The following is a 19,462-nucleotide window of genomic DNA, read 5'->3' as shown; positions in this document are numbered from 1 at the left end:
TGTTTGCTCTGATCCTTTCATCAATGGTGATGGGATTCAGGGATTGCCAAATGATGGATAATGCATGAAAAATGTTGAATCTTGCCGCGGGACCGATTTTTTTTTTTTTTTGTGGGGGATCGCTCCCGCTATTGGATTTGCGAGAGCGACATTGGAACTTTCCCTAGCGAAATCGCTCGTCGCTCCCGTGTATTTTTTTTCCGCTGGTTTAGTCCCTTAATCTCTAGTGGCTTTATATAATTTTCTTTTAAAGTTATGTTCAGTTAAACCTGACATGTGCCCGGTTCTACTGTATTCATGAAGTGGGGATGGAGATAAGCCATGCATTGTTTGCCTTATCTCCATCTACCTGTGTCACTGGTTATTGGGTGTGCTGTTGATAGGCACCCACCGCATCTTCTATAGTTTCTTTTAGTATTTTCTATTACCTTCAGACTCCCCCACCCCCCATGTCCCCTGCAACATCGAGCTGTAGGATCCTGTTGCAGTCCATTCCTGCGTTTGTTGTTGTTGAAGTTCAACTTTCTATTTTGCCTGTAATATGGCTTCTGTTCTTGATTCATACCATATGATCTTTGAGTGGCCCTGCGCAGCTGTAACATTTCTTGTCTATGTTCCCGCTACACTTTTGGAAGGTGTGCTTCCTCGACGCACACTCCGAACACCTTGGGTCTCCCTCTCTGTAGTTGTGCGTTTCATAGGAGTTTTATCCGTAACACCTGACGTTGTTGAAATCATTAGCGTGAACATGGCCTTGAACTTAAACTGATTCCATATGAACATACAAGGCTCTGCTATCCTCTGTTTTTCCAAACTTTATTCTCCCCTCAAATGACTACCTCCTTCCTGTCAACTTTAGAAAAAATATCAAATAGAGAAATCAATGAATGAACAAATGAATAGACAGGTATATACAGGGTGACTAAAAAAAAAAACTCCCACGTTTCCAAGGTAAATGAAGCACAAATGGTTAAAAACAATGAAAATTATTATTTGCACACATGAAACTTCAGTCATTACATTGTTTACATTTTCGTTATTTAAATATCACATCCGCCAAATGGTGGCCGTGGTTGTCTACACACGCTTGGAGGCGATTTCTGAAGACTACCATGGATCGAAACGTGGCTCTCTCCTGTTTAATAGAAACCTTAACACATACATCGTCGGCCCAATGTATAGCTCAGATAGATGCTGGAGTCGGCCGATCCTCGATTTTCGCATAACTTGTCTTAAGATAATATGAAATATAATTAGAGTATAAAAAAAGTACTCACAGTTGAACATATGTGCATCTGTGACCACTTGTCAGTCTAGGGTGGGTCATTCGAGTCTTGCACATGAAACTTTTCAAGAAGGGATATGTTTTTGGCAATGGTTAGTTTCTACTGCATTCCATAATTTTCAAGTGCAATACACCATTGTGCAAAATATTTTGACCTTGTGCCACTTTTTCATGGAAATATTGGTTACGTAATACATTATTTTCATTAGTTCACATTATTCTCTATTTATCACTTAACAAGATGGTGAGTTATATTATGATTTATCAGTTATATAGCTATTTACTTTGGATAGCTTTTGCTCACAATCAGTTAGGAAGCAGCTGTTAAGGCAACTATCGCGGCATTAGATTAGTTGTTTGCCAATTCAGTTCGGTTCCAACTTAGAATGACACTCAATGGAGTTTACATGTTTATTTTTCCAAAGTACCACATGTTCTATTGACGTTTTTTTCGGCTGCTCTACTTCGCCTCCGGAATAATGTCTGTAATTTAGTCAGAGGCTTCCCCTTTGTCCCAGGAATCCACCTCCAAGACACTAAGCCCAGCAGCAAGTTAGATACAGTAAACGAAAGAAACAAGACTTGCATGTTCTGTGACGTCGCGCCATACGTCACGGTCAAGAGAAACTGTGACAAGCTGAACACCATGGTAGCAATTCGAGCCCCGACGGATCGAACTGGTATCGGAAGGACTTCGGCCTCCACGAGGTTGACCACGGGATCGATGCCGAAACTTGAGAAGACGGTGAAGGTGGCAAGGAAGACACCCATCAACCACTTGGGTGCGGTGGAGAGGTGGAGAACGCAGGTTATACAAGCCATTGATACTGCGCAGACTAGTGAGGAACCGACGATGAGAGTGCGGCGTTCCACCCGGTCGATGAAGAAAATGGATGCGCAGATGGAAACAAGTTGTGCGACACCAATGATAATTGACTGGAAGGCTGGGTCCTGGTCAGGGTTGCCCTCCCCGAGCAAGAAGACGAGGAACCTAAACACGATGTTGGTGCCTCCTGCCGCTTGAAGGAAGGCCATGGTCGAGACCAGAAGTACGGGCTTATAGTTCATAGGAATCAGGAGCTGGGAGACCTGGAAAGATACAATAGAACAACCTATAAAGTATTCCTATGATTTGAATGATAAATTGAAATAGTATGGAATGAAAATGGTGCCCTGTTCTTGGCATGGTAGCAAAAACTATTGAGATTGTGAATGTTTTAATGAAATTGCGGAAATGTGGTCGTTGGGGTTTCGATGAAATTGGTGAATGAAAGCTGTGGATGCCTAAAAGAAATTGCGGAATTGCTGGTATGGATGTTTCAAGGAAATTAGAGAATTTTTGTTGTAATTTTGAATACATATGTAATGATTTTGCGGTAATTTGATTTACAATTGGTGTTTCCACCTATGAATATACTGCAGTTTACTTAAAGAAATATATAATGGGTGTCATCATGTTGCATTGGCAGTAGATCTGATTTTGGTGATCATGCGGAAATCTATAGTGTCGATGTGAATGCTATGTATAAAAGAGCAATTAGTGTGTTGCTCGTCAACATAGACATGAGGATGGTGAGACGTGTATGTTTTTCATTGGATAAAATCCATCAGATTTCGTTCCTCTCTGTCGTAGGTATGAACTCCGTGACGGGTGCGGAGGGTCTGGCACTTTGTCTTCGGACTGGGTCCGAGGTGATCGTCACACACAACTTTCACTATTGCCTCGTCACGCGAGGATCTACAACCGGCGACGACTTTCCCTCTACTTACCGATGATACAGAAACAGCCCCACACTTACCCACCACAGACATCAGGACAGTTCGTCTTGACATATATATGGGAGATCCGGAAAGCAATGGCGGCTGTCATCAAGGTTTTGGGTGTCCAGTGAGACAGGACGAGGTAACTGAGTGGAATGGAGTAGTTCACTCATCCTTGAGCGAACCGTAACTGTTCTTGTCGTTGGGGTAAATGTAAGAGGTTGGTAGAGAGACGTGGGTAAAAAGTGGAGTAGATGGTGAGGGTTGCATTTTTATGGATCAGGTGTTTTGTAAACAGCACAGTTCATAGGCGAAGGGTTGCGCATGCTTGCTCTCAGCCTAGAGTCATAAAAATACCCAAGAGCCTGTATGACGTGTTTTGCTGACTAATTGTAATCTAAGAGAGTTATGCAGTGATTCGAGATTGCTTAATTAAACAATAGTACATATAGCCTTGTAACAACGAATCACGCACTTAGGGAAGGATCTTAAATATTAGGTTAAAGATTATTGGACTAAAGAAATCACTTCGTCACTGCAAAATTAAAGCAGAACCTGTCCCGCGTTTTCTCTGGGGATTTAGAGATTGTAACTGGAGAAGCATGCAGTGTTAACGATATTCAAGAAAGAAAAGAAAATCTACAATAATTTCATTCCCTCTTGTCTGAAGTACATTATATAGTAACTGAAAAGAGGAATACTTGTAGGCACAGGACATATCGACTAAAAATCTGTAAATTAATAAAGAAAAAGAAGTGACAAGAGAAAGGTGGGTGAAAGTGAAGAAAGGGGAGGTTACTAACGACAGTGGTGCAAATTTAAGAGACGTATGAAACGAAAGTAAGCGCGCGAAAGTGGCAGCTTAGATAAAGCTTTCGAGCCGAAAGTTCATCAAAGTGGAACTGAACCAAGAGAATAGGTTTTTGAATAAAACAGAGCTCACTTGGTCTTTGATGGTGTTGATAGGCTTTTCGCTGATTGCTTCTTTGATCTCCTGTAGCTCGAGATCGACTTCATCTTTATTCCCCCGAAGCCTGAGTAGAGCTTGATAGGCCTCGTCAATTTTCCCTTTCTTAAGTAGCCAGTAAGGTGACTGAAATAAACAGGGTCATTTTTTACCATTTTGTGTTGTTAAAGCACTGTCTTGCCCAATGTAGAGTCAGATGTGTTGAAATTTAAAAAGTGTTGTACTTGTTAACCTGTTAATACCTGGAAACTAGAAATAATCTATTAACCAAAACAAAACTCATAAATTGTGACTCGTACATTAATAGGTTAAGAAAAATGTATGCATATCGAACCTCGGGGACAAATGTCATGAAGATAAAAACGGTACCAATGAGCGCCGAGCAGACGATGTGAGCATTTGTCCAGGACAGGTACTTGGAGATCACGTAAACAGTCAGCATTCCTACGCCCTCCATGACTCCTGATTGAATCGTAAGCATTCCACGAGGTTTTGCACGGACTAATTCTGCTATGTGTACATGAACGATGGATTTGGCGTTGGCCTCGATAATAGAGATGCAGGTGCACGCAATAAAGAGCGTCGTTCTAGAGGGCAGGAAGGCTATCAGGAGCCAGAGGGCAATCTGCGGCAGGAGAGACAGGTGAATCACATGGCCTGGGCCGAGCAGATCCTCCCAAAACCAAGCCAGGAGGGGCACGGGAATCAAACATAGGTCTGGGATTGCAGCTGAAAAGATAAGAATGTAAGAACATAAGACTGAAGGAGACTGCAAAAGGCCTACACCAGTCAGTTCTATGTCCACTACCATCTATCATCTCTATCCACAAAGTTATCTTTCCTTATCTTAAAACAACCAGTAGTTACCTCACTACATGGTTCCTAAGTCCATTCAACGCGTTAACAGCTCTAATGGTAAACCAGTTCTTGCCTATTTCCTTCTTAAATCTAATTTTGTCAAATTAAAGCCATTACTACAAGTACTGCCCTGCTGTCTTGATGATGACCTTGTCTGCATCACCTTTGCTAAAGCCCTTGATCCATTTGAATACCCGTATTTGATCACCATGCACCAGAGAGTGTAAGTTAAAGTGCCTAAGCCCATCTTCGTAAGGTAAATTTGTGAGCCCATGTATCATTTTGGTCATTCTCCTCTGTACTGATTCTAATGAATTAATATAAAAAAGCTACCGCATAGTCAGAGACGAGTCTAAGGCCAGATAGAGTTTAATAACTACATCTGCAATTTTGTTTGTAACCATCCTGGTAATAAATCCTAATTGCCTGTTAAATGTATTCCTGGCACTAATGCACCGTTTCCTAGATTTAAGGTTGGGATTCACTAACAAACAAAAGTCTTTTTAACATTGGGACCCAAAACAGAGTCCTGGGGGACTCCACTAGTAACACGCCCCTATTTGGATTTCACATCGTTATTGGTGACCCTTTTTTTCTGTCACTAATTCATGCTCTAATCCGTGCACTTTTCCTCCTGTGCCACAGGCTTTTACATTAGTAGTCTCTGGTGGGGCACTTTGTCGAACGCTTTGCTAAATTCAAGGTAAATAAAACAGTAACTATCATTGTTATATGCCGTCTTGTAGACATTAATGTAAAAGAATAAAATATTAGTTATAAATAACCTATCTTTGGTAGGTCATGTCACGAATGAATTTATGATGTTAAGACGAACTGGACATGCTGTTAAAGCACACACCAGAATTGCGTGAAAAGTATTACCGGCTTAAAAAATTCCGGATACATGGCAACGGAAAATAATAAGAACAATGAATATGCCAAGGACCGCACCAAGCCAGGCGACATCTTGTGGCTGAAGGCTGAACTGGGAAACGATATCAGGATTGAGGAAGTTGGGCCAAGCTTCTTCAAGTCCACTTCCAACCAAAGTGGCCCCAACCACCATGGCGGCAGCCACCTGTCAATAGACCAAAGTAAATTTTAGAGTTCATATTAAGATAGGTGGACTGTGGCTGCTACAGAAAAAGTTATCATCACCACCATTATCATCATCGCCATCATCACCATTATTTTAATTTCTATAATTATTACTATTATTGTCTTTATCATCATTATTACTATGTATGTCAGCAATGAGTGAAGAAAGATTAGTAAAAGAGGTGTGGAAGGCAGAGCTGGAGGGAGTGAGGGAAGATGAGATGGGTGGATGGGGTAAAGAGGGTATTGGGCAAGAGAAGAATGTCTGTTGAGGGAGAAGACAGAAGATAGGGATGAGTGCATGATGGTTGTGTATAGGTGATACTGTGGGGGATGTGGGGTGAGGGAGTATGTGTGAATGATATATTTTGACCCAACCCGAAAGAATTTCTCCCCGTCCTCTCTTTTTCTGCATGAGAGGACTGAGAGGGGGAGGGGTCGCCGACTAAATGAAGTGGACTTGCTCTAGATGTGCTGTGTTCTGCTGCATTGCTTCTGACCCAGGGCAGTGGGCGAGATGCAGGGATGACCCGTCATCCAGGAGCCAAGAAAAGAGAGAGGGAGGAGTGGTGAATGGGAGTGGAGTCACGTGGGGATGAAATGGGTGGGAGTGGATTTATGCCTTTGACTTTGGCTACCTCCCTTGTAAGGGGGGAAAAGGGCAATTAATGAGGTAAGTCACTAGTTCTGGGTTGTTGTAAGGAAATTACCTCTTAGCCATCCAAACAACCAGCGTAAGGGAAAGACCACTTGTCCATCCAAACAACCAAACGTCCTAAATTACGGTAGTCTGAGTGCGCGTCGAAGCTTCACTTAAAGCGAGCTGCCACGCATGAAAACAGAGGACACGTGTGCCCCTAGCAGTAATGGATTCAGCAGAGGGAGCTTAGTGACTGCATCCAGTTCACCAACTTCTTCCATTCTCTCTACCCTCGGCTGACTTGAAGTAACGTCTGGTTGTCGTTTGCCTCCAACTTCGTCTCCGCCTCCCCACCATCGTCCCTCACCGCCAGAGTCGTCGCTGCCTAGCTCAAGGTCCCCGGTCTTCTGATGAAGCTAGTAAAGGGCCATTTACACGGTCGAACAGTTTGACAAACTCGGTTTGTCAGGCAAGTGTTTGAAGTGATGTTTGACCGTGTGAATGGGGTATTTGGTCGTCAAACACGTTTGTCGAGCGTGTTTGTCAACCAAATACCCTATTCACACGGTCAAACATCACTTCAAACACTTGTTTGACAAACCGGGTTTGTCAAACCGTTTGACCGTCTAAATGCCCCTTAAGTTATACCACGTGTCGAACGTGGGGACAATTCGAGTGGGCTGCGACCGAGCTGGCCTGAGGTGAGACGGCTGGTGTTGTACCGTTTTCTGTAATTGTGTTCATCGTGCTTTTGTAGAAGGGTAATATTATTAACTTTCAGTGCAATCCGTGTTTGACTTACTTGTCCTAAGGTTCTCGTGCACTAACCGGAAGTTCTGAAGCAGGCAGTGGTCTGCACCTAATTACGGATCTACTGTATCAGGATCCTTACACTTCGGTAAGTCTGTGGACAGCGAGGTCCTATCATGTTCCACACATTCAGAATGTGTTTGAGTCGATTTTGACCGCATTGACATAAGTCTGAGTTAGATTCCACATTTCTTCGTGCTTGCTGCAATGTTGCCAGTACCTATGCGTAGCCAATTTACCTATACCCAGGATTTTCTGGGAAGTTTTCTTATAGTGGGAGCTACTCTACGTCCACGTCGTTCAACTAGCCTACCGGAAAGATGGTACATACTCTCTACACAAACACGACACGAATCTTGTGTCGTCTTAGTGCGTTGGTGGCGTAATCGGAACAGTGTCGGTCTCATTCACTTAGTTGAGAGTTCAAATCCCGCATTGGTCAAAGGTCCCAGCTACGCCTCTCCTGGTGTATGATCCTTGGTTTCAACTATCTTTACACGAGTCAGGCCCATGATGGTTGAACAAGGAATCACATGTGTAGAAGCACTATGATCCTTCACTCCAGAATGACCCCATCACCACTCCCACTAAGTTAAGACACGAGCACAACACGGATACACCGCCCAAACTCCTCTCTTTAGTCCCCGACCCCACAACATAACCAATCCCAACTCTCGTCCTACCTTCATCAACCTATCCCATTGGGGGAAGCTAGGAAAGGTACCACAAGCGTGGTTTTCCCATTCCAGCCTGACTGGAGAGCCGTCCCCCAACAAGGTCACCCTAAATGTGGTAAGAACAACAATGGAACAACTAAAACAAACAACGGGGAGAGAGCAGCAGCCCCCCCCCCCCAAAAAAAAGTGGGGAATCGATCCCCACCCACACGAAGCGAAGAGCCCTCCTTTCAACCCTGAGAACAATCTACATTGACAACACCGGAACAACTGCCTACCCTCAACACGAAGGGGAATAGGCTCCGTAGAGGACGTTATCACGCACTAGTCCTAGAATCCACGATCATAACCCTGACCCCACTAAACGATACTGCGTTCCCGAATCTCTCTACCAGTTCGACCTATATCGAATATGGAAATATGGAAATGCAGTGTTTCCTGGTAGACTCTCATCCTATGTATCTGGATATGTACAAATCTCCCGGCCAAAATGAAGACCCCCACAAGAAAATACTAATCCATCAAGATCACGTTACCCGCCTAAACGGCAAATCGTGGAAATCTCTTCAGACTGAAGAAATACATAAACCAAAAGCTCGGTCATATAAAAAGACCACATATAAAACGCTTTGGAAAATATAGTTTCCTTGTCCACACAAAATCTGATGGACATGCAGCAATGCTATTAAATATAAAAGACAAAGGACAAAATTAAAGAAATAAAGCCTCATTATAGTTGTAGCTATGCTAAGGGAGTGATCTTTAATGAAGATGTATGTGACCTATCAGAAGAGGAAATTTTAGAGATGTGCCCTGATAACGCGTGGAAGATCTTTAAGGCACCACGCTCATCGATGACCATCATAACATTTGTAAATTCACATTTGCCAAATGAGACTGTTCTGGAGAAGGAAATAATGAAGGTGCGGCCATACAAGCCCAGGGTGCTCTAGTGCTATAATTCCTATAGATTTGGTCATACTTCCCATATTTGTGTTCGTGACAATATATCAATATTGTTCACAGCATGAACATGGCGAATGTGATAGACCCATGATATGAACAAATTGTAAGGGAAACCATCATGCACGCGATAGTACACCGGTCAAACGATGACGAAATACGAGACCCTCACAGTATGCCAATAGAGGGCTCGCATTCCATCTCCTCATTCTTCACCTCGATCATCCAGCTATAACAAATGTTAAAGAGAATAGACCAGCTTGAGGCTCTTCGTCAAAAAAGTCCTCATTTTTTGTCTTCTGGCAAAGGGAAAAGTAAAAGTAAAGACAATAACCAAAATCAAACATCTCTCGTAATTTTTCTAAAACAGATGAACATAACAAAGGTTTCTAAGTCTAAATGTCTTTAATATAGTGGGACATTCGTGGTTTATCTGGAAACAGAGAGCAAGTTCGGATTCTTTTTAAAAAACTCAATATATCAGCAATATGTCCTCAGGAGACGAAACTTGGAAATCTTACACCTAATGTTGGCTCCAATTTGGTCTCCTATAGGTACCCTCCCTTGATAGGCATCCGTGCCCAGAGAGATTCACCTAAACTCTGTTTTGCAGGCTTGTGATGTCCATATTTTTCCTAACGGATGGATTACTCTGTTCATTATACCTGACCCAACATTAGAAGATAGACTGCGAGACAGATCAGGCAATCCACGGCGACTTGAGCTGAATTATTTACAGTCCCTAACTGATCAACTACGCCAACCCTATATTCTTATGGGTGACTTTAATGCAACGCACACGCTTTGGGGAGAATCCCGCTGTGATTGCTGGGGTATTTAATATAAGAGATGCTAGACAATGACATAACTTTAATGAATGATGGATCCCCTACAAGACATGATATTCAGTTCAACAAAGACTTTGCTATCGACCTCACAATCTGTTCTTCAACTTTGAGGTTAGACTTCCAGTGGTCAGTGACTGGAAATAATCACTGCAATGATCACTGGCCTATACATTTGAAATACATATAGAATACTCCATCTCCATGCTTACCCAAGTGGAAGACAGACGATGCAGATTGGGGTCTATCCCATAGCTCGACTAAAGTTGATTGTAATATAAAACAATTTCAAAGTCCCTTACCAGCATATGAACATCTTATGCGCATTTTGATATATGGGGGTATTAAAGTCTCCTACAAGATTCAGGCGGCTATCAATATTGCAAATACTTGGTCAAGTACTAAAGGCTTCAAATTCTCCTTTGGGAAAACCAAAAACATCCGTTTATGTCGATCAAGACGTAGAAAAGAGATTCCTACATTGTTCTTAAACCATCTTATCTTGCTATATGAAGATCATGTAAAGTATCTAGGTATTGTTTTTGACAAGAAGTTAACTTTTACTCAACACATCAATGAAATAGCAATGTAAAGCTCCTAAAGGTAATTTCTGGCCTTAATTGGGAAGCCGATAAAACTTTACTTTTAAGAATTTACAAGGCCTTGTGTCTTAGTAAAATAGATTACGGATACCAGATTTATGGGTCAGCAAGTAATATGACATTAGCAAAGCCGGACAAGGTTCATAATATGGCACTGCGTACATGCACGGGAGCTTACCACACTTCTCCTGTGGAGAGTTTGTATGTAGATGCTGGATTTCCCCCCCCCCACCCCTTCTATTCGCAGGAAGGAGTTAGGTTTGAGATACCTATCAAGAGTTCTTTCTAATAAGTCCAATCCAAAATACAAACACGCAAAGCAACCAAATGATAGGACACCAAACAGACCAAAACTGCCCAAGCCAATTGAAGTTCGTCTGGCAGACTCTGCCAATCAGATAGAACTTCTTCCTCCAGCAGTGGCAGCACTTAGCCCTAAATATCTCCCTTGGAAAAGAGAAAATTTAAGAATACAAGGTATGTTCAATAAGTAATGAGAAAATGTCAGGCGAGACATTAAATATGATTTGATCAAAATACAACTTCATGGTGAAGTACACATACATATATTCTATAAAATGACTAACTGGCAACTTTCTATATTTGTAGATCTGAGTGCAGCGGTGAACGTGGTGGAGCCAGTCTGATTCGATTTGCCATCTGTGAACACTTGTCAAGATGCAGGGAACCATAGAGCAACGTTACCCCATCAAATTTTGTGTTAAACTTAAGAAAACCAAACAAGAAGCTGGTGGAATGTTAAAGGAAGCCTATGGGGATGAACAGAGGAGGCAAGCAAGTTTCTATCGGTGGTTTAACAGATTTTCTGAAGGAAATGAACAGGTTGAGGATGAACCCAGATCTTGAGCACCGAAAAGTGCACGCAAGGAGGAAAACATTGAGGAAGTGCAAAGGTTAGTGATGCAAGTGACGCAAGACCGTCGAATATCTGTGAGGATATCTGAAGCTGTTGGTATTAGTATTGGCACAGTAGAGACAGTTCTGACCGAAGATCTGAAGCTCCACAAAGTATGTGCCAAGTTCGTGCCAAAGATCCTCTCCGATGACCAGCGGCAGTTTCGTGTTGAATGTTGCACTGACATTCTCGAAATGATAGAGCCTAATTCAGGTTTCCTGAATAAGGTAGTGATTCGCGACGAGAGTTGGGTGTTCACCTACGACCCTGAAAGCAAACGTCAGAGTACTCAGTGGAAGCACGCGACCTCCCCCAGACCCAAAAAGGCAAAGATGAGCAGGTCGCAAGAGAAGGCCATGGTCATTCATTTCTTTGACTCCCAGGGGCTCATTCACGTTGAATGGGTTCCTCAGGGTCAAACCGTCAATAAGAAATATTACCTTACTGTTCTGAAAAGGTTCAGGGAGAAGATGAGGAAGAAGAGGCCTCAGCAGTGGAGGAGTGGTCAGTGGTGGTTCCACCAGGACAATGCCCCATGCCACAAGTCAACACTGGTGACCACCTGGATGGCCGACAGGGGAATGGAAGTGGTACAACACCCAGACTACAGCCCTGACCTAGCCCTTGCGACTTCTTCCTGCTCCCACAAATGAAAGACAGCCTCAGGGTAACCAGATTCCAGTCAACAGAGGAAAGTTATCTGAAGGGACTACTGAAAAAGGACTTTGAGGGGGTCTTCCAGGATTGGGAGGGAAGCATGAAGTGTGTAGATGCGAGAGGCAATTATTTTGAAGGAGACAAAGTTTTGTAAGCTTATGAAAATAGTGTCTCTCCTGACATTTTCTCATTACTTATTGATCGTAGTGGTATGCACAGCACGATCCGAGAAAATATATTCGGATGCCCAGCTCAAGACAAATTTCCTTGAACACTCATCTGAACACTCGATCAAAAAACCCTGATGGAGTAGGCTGCTCTGTGGTTACGCCGGGTATCGTAATTAAAAAGAAATTACCTGTATTTTCCTCCGTCTTTACAGCAGAACTACTAGCAGTCCTCAATGCATTAAAATATATATTTTCTAGCTGCTCCCATGGTACAAATTATGTTATATACACTGACTCGATGAGTTTCTTATCTTTAGGAAAAAAAATTCCATCTCATTATCTAGGCCAACAAATTAAAGATTGGGATTTTCTATTAATCAGTAGAAAAGGAGTAAATGTAAAGTTTTATTGGCTTCCGTCCCATGTTGGAATCGCCGGTAACGAACAGGTTGATGTAGCAGCCAAGGCAACAACCAGGCTTGACTACTGTTCCAGCATGGGAATCCCCATTCCAGATTTTTTTTTTTTTTTTTTTTTTTTTTAATCTTATCGCAGAGACCAGTGACAAGCCCACTGGTCTAATTTGACAAGTAATCTTAAATTAAAGAATATTAGACCTGTTCAGTCATGACTCCACTGCCCAACGAACAGGAGGTCTAGTATTATTTTAACTAGGCTGCGGATCGGCCATACTTCTGCAACCCATAAGTATTTGATGACAAGTGGGGCAGAGAGGCAGGTCCCTCAGTGCTCTACCTGTCATATTGACGTATCAATCAAATATATTTTAGTAGAATGTCCCTTCTATGAAAATCAATGTAGGACCCATTCACTATCAGATAAGTCTTTGGTAGAATTTTTAAATGAACATATTGCAGTGGTACAGATTGTTAAATTCTTAAAAGAAGTAAATATATTTTATAGTATTTAGTTTAAACTGTACAAAATTTAAACTTTATTCATAAACCTACATTATATATAAAATAGGGATACATTTAGAGTTAAACACATTCTACATACCAGTATACATAAGTATTTGTGTGTGTGTGTGTGTGTGTGTGTGTGTGTGTGTGTGTGTGTGTGTGTAATATTATATATATATATATATATATATATATATATATATATATATATATATATATATAATAGAAGACTTCCTAATTTAAAACTAATAAATATGCGCTGAATGTCCCTATGGCTCCAACGCTTGGCTGAAAGCCAGAAATCTTATCAATTAACTTAACAACACTGGCAAGCACTCCAGTCCACACAGCGCCCCATGCATAATTGAATATCAATGCGGGAGTGGTCCATATTCCACGACTACAACACCACAGAGAAGAAATATTAGTCGTTTTAGCAAAACGGCAAAAATCTAACAAGAGTGTAACGGGTTAAGATATTACTAAATTACCCCCGCATTGATAATGACCTTCAGTCAATAGATAACCCATGCCCATACCGCTGCTGCCAACTATGGGCGCACCAGATAACGACATCCTACAACATCCTCGTCAATTGTGGCACTCGACCCTCCCACCCCCAACTCACCCCCTGCCCAAGTGAGTCACAAGAACACCCCCACCATACGACCCTACTCTCTCCAACCCACTGTGTCCGCAAACCCACCCACCCCTACCCTCACCCACACCAGAACATCGTTATTGGTAACTCACATTTTTCTGTCACTAACCCATGCTCTAAATACATTCAATTTTCCCCTGATGCCACGGGAAGTGGAACAGCAGAAACTGTAGATGTCACGATTAAACTTTACCACAACAGTACCCCCAGAAAATGCCATCAAACCATTCCATTCTTAAACAACCAAAATATGTGAACCCCATTCACTAAGTCCATCAGAGCACGCACAAGCTTAAAGTCGGAGGTCCGGGCTGAAATCCACTCTACCCTAATGTCAACCACACATCCCAGCACCAAATCCTATCCAAGCCTCCTAAACCTCCCACTGAACTCAACTAGAATGAACGAGTTCCTGTGAGGTTGGAGTTTTCGGTATATGAAACCCGACAACGGTTATTATTGAGGGATTACTCCAGATAAATTTATCATCATTCACCTCCAAAGATTCACCACCTCCGACCTCCAGTGAGGAGAGTTCGTTGTCACGATAGGGCTTGGCCTTATTGCTCTTGCATAAGGCATAAATCTTAGTACAATATAGAAGGGACTCACCTGACGTGTTCGGGCGAAGAAGCTTGAAGGATTGGTCACAGAAGGTTGTACGGGTGAAGCCATCTGGGCCAGAATTAACAAGACTAAAAAAGTAAAAGGTGTTCGCGAAGTTGAAACAAAATTATATTTTATAAGACTCTACTCTTAATTCGTGAAAGCAATAAATTTTCTCTTCTGAAGTCTCTTAAAATGGATCACAAATATGTCTTGATGGATGGAATGAAACTGTCTCGTTCACTTCTTCTCTCTACACTACTCCTCTTTCGTCATTTACCACTTCTCAACAGGCTCCTCCTCCTCTCTCGACGTTCCTCCTCCTTCTTATCTTGGAAACGTGAGGAGAATTAATGAACCAACACATCCTACGATTGTATCATGCATAAATACAAAGACCTTGGGGTAACGGGCCTTAATCGCAATGAAAAACATGAGAACATATGAATAAAGGAGACTTCAAGAGACCATAAGGCCTACACTAGGCAGCTCCGTATCCATCACCACCTGTCATCCCCATCCATAAAGTTGTTTAATCGTTTTTTAAAACAACTGATAGTTTCAGCGCTTACTTCATGGTTACTACGTTTATTTCATTCATCAACCACCCAAACAAATTTTTGCCTATTTCCTTCTTAAATCTAAATTTGTCCAGTTTATACCTATTACTACGAGTCCTGCCCTGTTGTTTTATTATGATGACCTTCTTTGCATCACCCTTGTTATAGCCTTTGATCTATTTAAACACTTCTATTAGATCACCCCGCACTCTGCGTCTTTCCAGAGAGTGTAGGTTAAAGTGCCTAAGCCTCTCTTCGTAAGGCAAATTTCTAAGTCCATGTATCATTTTGGTCATTCTTCTCTGTACTGATTCTAGTGAATTTATGTCCATTCTGTAGGACGGAGACCAAAACTGTACCGCATAGTCAAGGATGGGTCTAACTATCGCTAGATAGAGTTTAATAATTACCTCTGCACTTCTATTCGTTACCGTCCTAGCAATGAAACCTAATGCGCTGTTAGCTTTATTTCTGGCGCTAATGCACTGCTTCCTGGTTTTAAGGTCCGGACTCACCAGAACTCCCAATTCCCTCTCGCACTCAGATTTTTCTTAAAACGTGTTATCTAAGATGTATCTATTTTCGGGGTTGTGTAGCCCTACGTTTAATACGCTACACTTACAGATATTGAAGTTCATTTGCCATTTCACCGACCATGTTAACAGTTTATTAAGATCATCCTGCAGAATATCTGCGTCGTCTCCTGACCTAATAGGCGTCATATTTTAGTGTCGTCCGCAAACTTACTAACATCACTATTTATCCCGTCGTCTAAGTCGTTTATGTACATAATGAACAACAAGGGACCCAAAACCGAGCCCTGGGGGACCCCACTAGTAACATTGCCCCTAGATTTTATTCCATTTATGGTAACCCGCTGTTTTCTCTTACTAATTCAAGCTCTAATCCATTCTAACATTTTTCCTCCTATGCCATGGGCTTTGATTTTAATTAGTAGTCTCCGGTGTGGCACCTTGTCGAACGCTTTGCTAAAGTCAAGGTAAATGAAATCGTAATTATTATTGTTATCTGACGCCTTATATACTTTAGTGTAAAAATATAGAAGTTTAGTCACACGTGACTTACCCTTGGTGAAACCATGCTGTGAATCACGAATTCAATTATGTCCTTCGATGTGTTCTCCGAGTCTATTCACTGTTATTGATTCAAGCATTTTTCCTATAACCAATGTCAAACTGATTGACCTGTGGTTGCATATAGACGATCTATCTCCCTTCTTAAAAACAGGAACGTTTGCCTGCCTCCAAGCAGTTGGCACAAAAGCAGTGTCTACCGATTTATCAAATATTTCAGTTAACTGGTCGCAGATTTCAAATTTACACTCCTTAAGCATTCTTGGAAAAATTTCGTCTGGACCCGGAGATTTTGTAGCTTTAAGTCTTTCAATCTGCTTGACTACTTCTTTACTAATGCTGATATTAGATAGACTACTTTCTTCATCCCCTCTGAAAATCGGATCGCAGCCAGGTACTTTATCTAACCTCTCATTAGTAAACTCCGATAGAAAATAATTGTTAAACTCCTCACTCATTTTTTCCTCCGATTCTATCATGACATTTTCATCGTTTTTTATTGGTCCTAAATTTTTTTTTTTTTTTTTTTTTTTTCTATAGAGGTGAAAGAAACCCTTTGGGTTAGATTTTGCTTGACTGGCAACCTTGATTTCATAATTACGTTTTGCTGTACGTGTATTCCTTTTAACCAGCTTTGCCATTTCGTTATATCTTGATCTAAGGTGTGATTCCCCGTTTTCTATTTTCACGCAAAGTCCTCTTTTCATTCCGATCTCATGTTTCAATCTGTCCGCCATCCATTTGGGAGTATTACTATTTTTCCGTATTGACTTTAGTGGGATAAATGTGTTTTGTGCACTAATAATTAGATCAATTAGATTGCTATACATTTCTTCCAAATCGCTGACCTGACTGTTGAGCCCTCGCCCCCCAAATGACCTGACCCAAGGTATGCATATTACCATCCGTGACCCAACCCTTAGTCATGACCTGACCCCCAGTCACGCACCGAGACCCGATGTTCGAAACGTCCGCATGACATTTCGTATTCAATTTCAAATAGGTTTTTATATTGTCAAATTTTGCTTTCCTGAAGTTTGGTACTTGGACGTTATTCGTACTTTTCAATTCTTCCCAAATAACATTAAATCTTATTTCTTGATGATCGCTAGAGCCTAGACTATCTCCCACTATTACGCTGCTAATTTGGTAATCACTTGTTTTAGGAAATTATCCTGCACCACATCTAGGAATTTCTTCGCTTCATGATCTACTAAAGTTTCCCAGTCAATGTTTCTATAATTAAAATATCCCATGATCACAACGTTTTTGTACTGGGACGCTCTGTGAATTTCATGAATCAGGGGATCAGTCTGCTCAATGCTGAGGTTAGGAGGTCTATACAAGACGCCAATAATAACTTTCTTATTCTTGCCTACAATCTCTACCCAAATAGGTTCCGTACAGTCCTCTTCCTTAATCGAATTGTTGATTATACAGTTTAATGTATTTTTAACGAAAAGTGCTACACCTCCCCCATTCCTACCAACCCTATCCTTGTGAAAAAAATTATATCCTTCTATTTCGATTTCCGGAAGGAAATTTATATCTGCCATGTTGATCCAGGATTCAGTAATAGCTATGATATCGATATTCTCTACGCATGCTTTACCTCGCAGCAAATCAATTTTGTTTATTATGCTCCTGCTATTTGTATAGTAAACTTTAAGTTTATCTTCCCTCCACCTGCTTTGGTGATTCTTTTCACAGTCCCTCTCTAAGTTGCTTCTATTGCCTAAACTATATTCCGATACTTCCCCCCCTACTCCCACGTAATCTACCCGAAAAAAAACTGTAGGATGCCTACTTCTCGCTCAAGGGATTCAGCAAGAAGCCGAAAACCTCTGGGCGACAAGTGCACCCCGTCCCTTGTGTATAGGTGATTCTTACCATAAAAGCAGTCCCAGTTGTCGACAAATGACCATCCATTGGCCTTACAATGTTTTGCCAGCCGACAATTCATTGCAATAGCCCTGGGTCCTTACCTTCCCCTACTAAACACTCTTCAATCCTATCTCTAACATCTCCTATCCCCGCGCCGGGGAAACACACCTGCGTCCTATGTTTCCTATCTTTATCGCAGAAAGCCCTGTCTAAGTACCTCACTTGACTGTCTCCTACAACCAAAATCTTACCTGTGGGCAGGGATCCAGCGTCTGCCCTTCCCTTCTTCTTTTGAATTTCATTAGTTTCTTCTTCCTGCAGCCTCGCTAGTATTTGAAACGAGTTCTTGCAATCCAGCGGGGCTGGTGAGGATTTTTTCCCACTATTCCGCATCTTATTTTTCACCGTTTTCCATCCATGGTCATAGCTAATTTTGTCTTCCGTATTTTGGGCCTTCGAGCGGAGAACTCGATTCTCCAAGGCTTCAATTCTACTAAGTAGAGATTGTACCTCATCGGCGCTGAACACGGTAACACAGTCACTCGCCATATCACTAACTGAAGCAGCTACCCGGTTGACCTGACCTGAGTGACGACTACTACTCAACTGGGTGACGAAAAATTTAATGAATACATTACATCAATTATTGGTATAGAGCCCACCTCTCATCCTCGACTCTCAGAGAATGCGGTGACCTATTTTTATCAAATAGATGATCAGGTGGTGTCGAAGGCTGAGAGGTCCTTTGTATTGTGGACTATTCTCTTCGAACGTGAGAAGACTTGGGTGAGGATATCAGAGATCTCGGATCATGACTAGAATAACATAAAATATACATATAATACATGCTCAGTCACGCTACCAATTGGTATTGTGATATAATACTGGTCAACAAAGAACTTGTTTCAAGGGAAATGACATTTATTTTTCACGTATATTTGCATTCTACTGTAAATCCAAAAATATTCTAAAAAAAATTATACCAACCATAGATTTTGTGTTCCAATATTGCCATTTGATATTACGTGCGGTTCATAACAGACATCGGCTGTAGTGTTGCAGAATCTAGTGGATAAAAATACCATTTATTTCCATTTTGTATGAAATAACTTAATCATTTAGTTTAGCTGTATCAACTCAGAGGAGGTAGTGCATGTTCTCTAATATATCTGTATTGGATTTGACAGCCAAGAGTGAACACGCTAACAATCAAACCAGCCATCCTGGGTCCACTGCTGAACAAAGGCCTCCTTCATAGCATTCCATGATTCACACGACCGTGCCATCCTCTACCACGTCACTCCTGCAAACTTCTCGAACTCGTCTCTCCAGCTTCTGTCTGGTTTCTCTCTTCCACGCTTCCCATCTTCACATTTTTTTCAATATATGCCCAGAAGTAGCATTGTTTCCCCTAGAGCTGGACTGAAAACCAGGATGGGAAAGGTTATGCAAGGAAGAGACTATGTTATCCCGTAAGGATGGGAT

General features: G+C 41.7%; 1 protein-coding gene across 1 annotated transcript; it reads right to left on the bottom strand.

The window, feature by feature from the left end:
* Positions 1-1,001: 1,001 nt before the first annotated feature.
* LOC143023600 (facilitated trehalose transporter Tret1-like) lies at positions 1,002-14,683 on the bottom strand. The gene is made up of 5 exons (XM_076182187.1): positions 14,446-14,683; positions 5,823-5,949; positions 4,348-4,742; positions 3,990-4,139; positions 1,002-2,374 (listed from the first exon to the last, which is right to left on the bottom strand). Exons 1-5 carry the CDS (start codon positions 14,506-14,508, stop codon positions 1,697-1,699), a joined length of 1,413 nt encoding a protein of 470 aa, XP_076038302.1. The 5' UTR covers positions 14,509-14,683; the 3' UTR covers positions 1,002-1,696.
* Between the last annotated feature and the right edge of the window lie 4,779 nt (positions 14,684-19,462).

The sequence above is a fragment of the Oratosquilla oratoria genome, unplaced genomic scaffold (genome assembly GCF_046742065.1).
Source record: "Oratosquilla oratoria isolate Oo_2021 unplaced genomic scaffold, ASM4674206v1 SCAFFOLD51, whole genome shotgun sequence".
Classification (NCBI taxonomy): Eukaryota; Metazoa; Arthropoda; class Malacostraca; order Stomatopoda; family Squillidae; genus Oratosquilla; species Oratosquilla oratoria.
The sequence above is the reverse complement of the archived record's forward strand: the minus strand, read 5'-3'. Positions and strand labels throughout refer to the sequence as shown.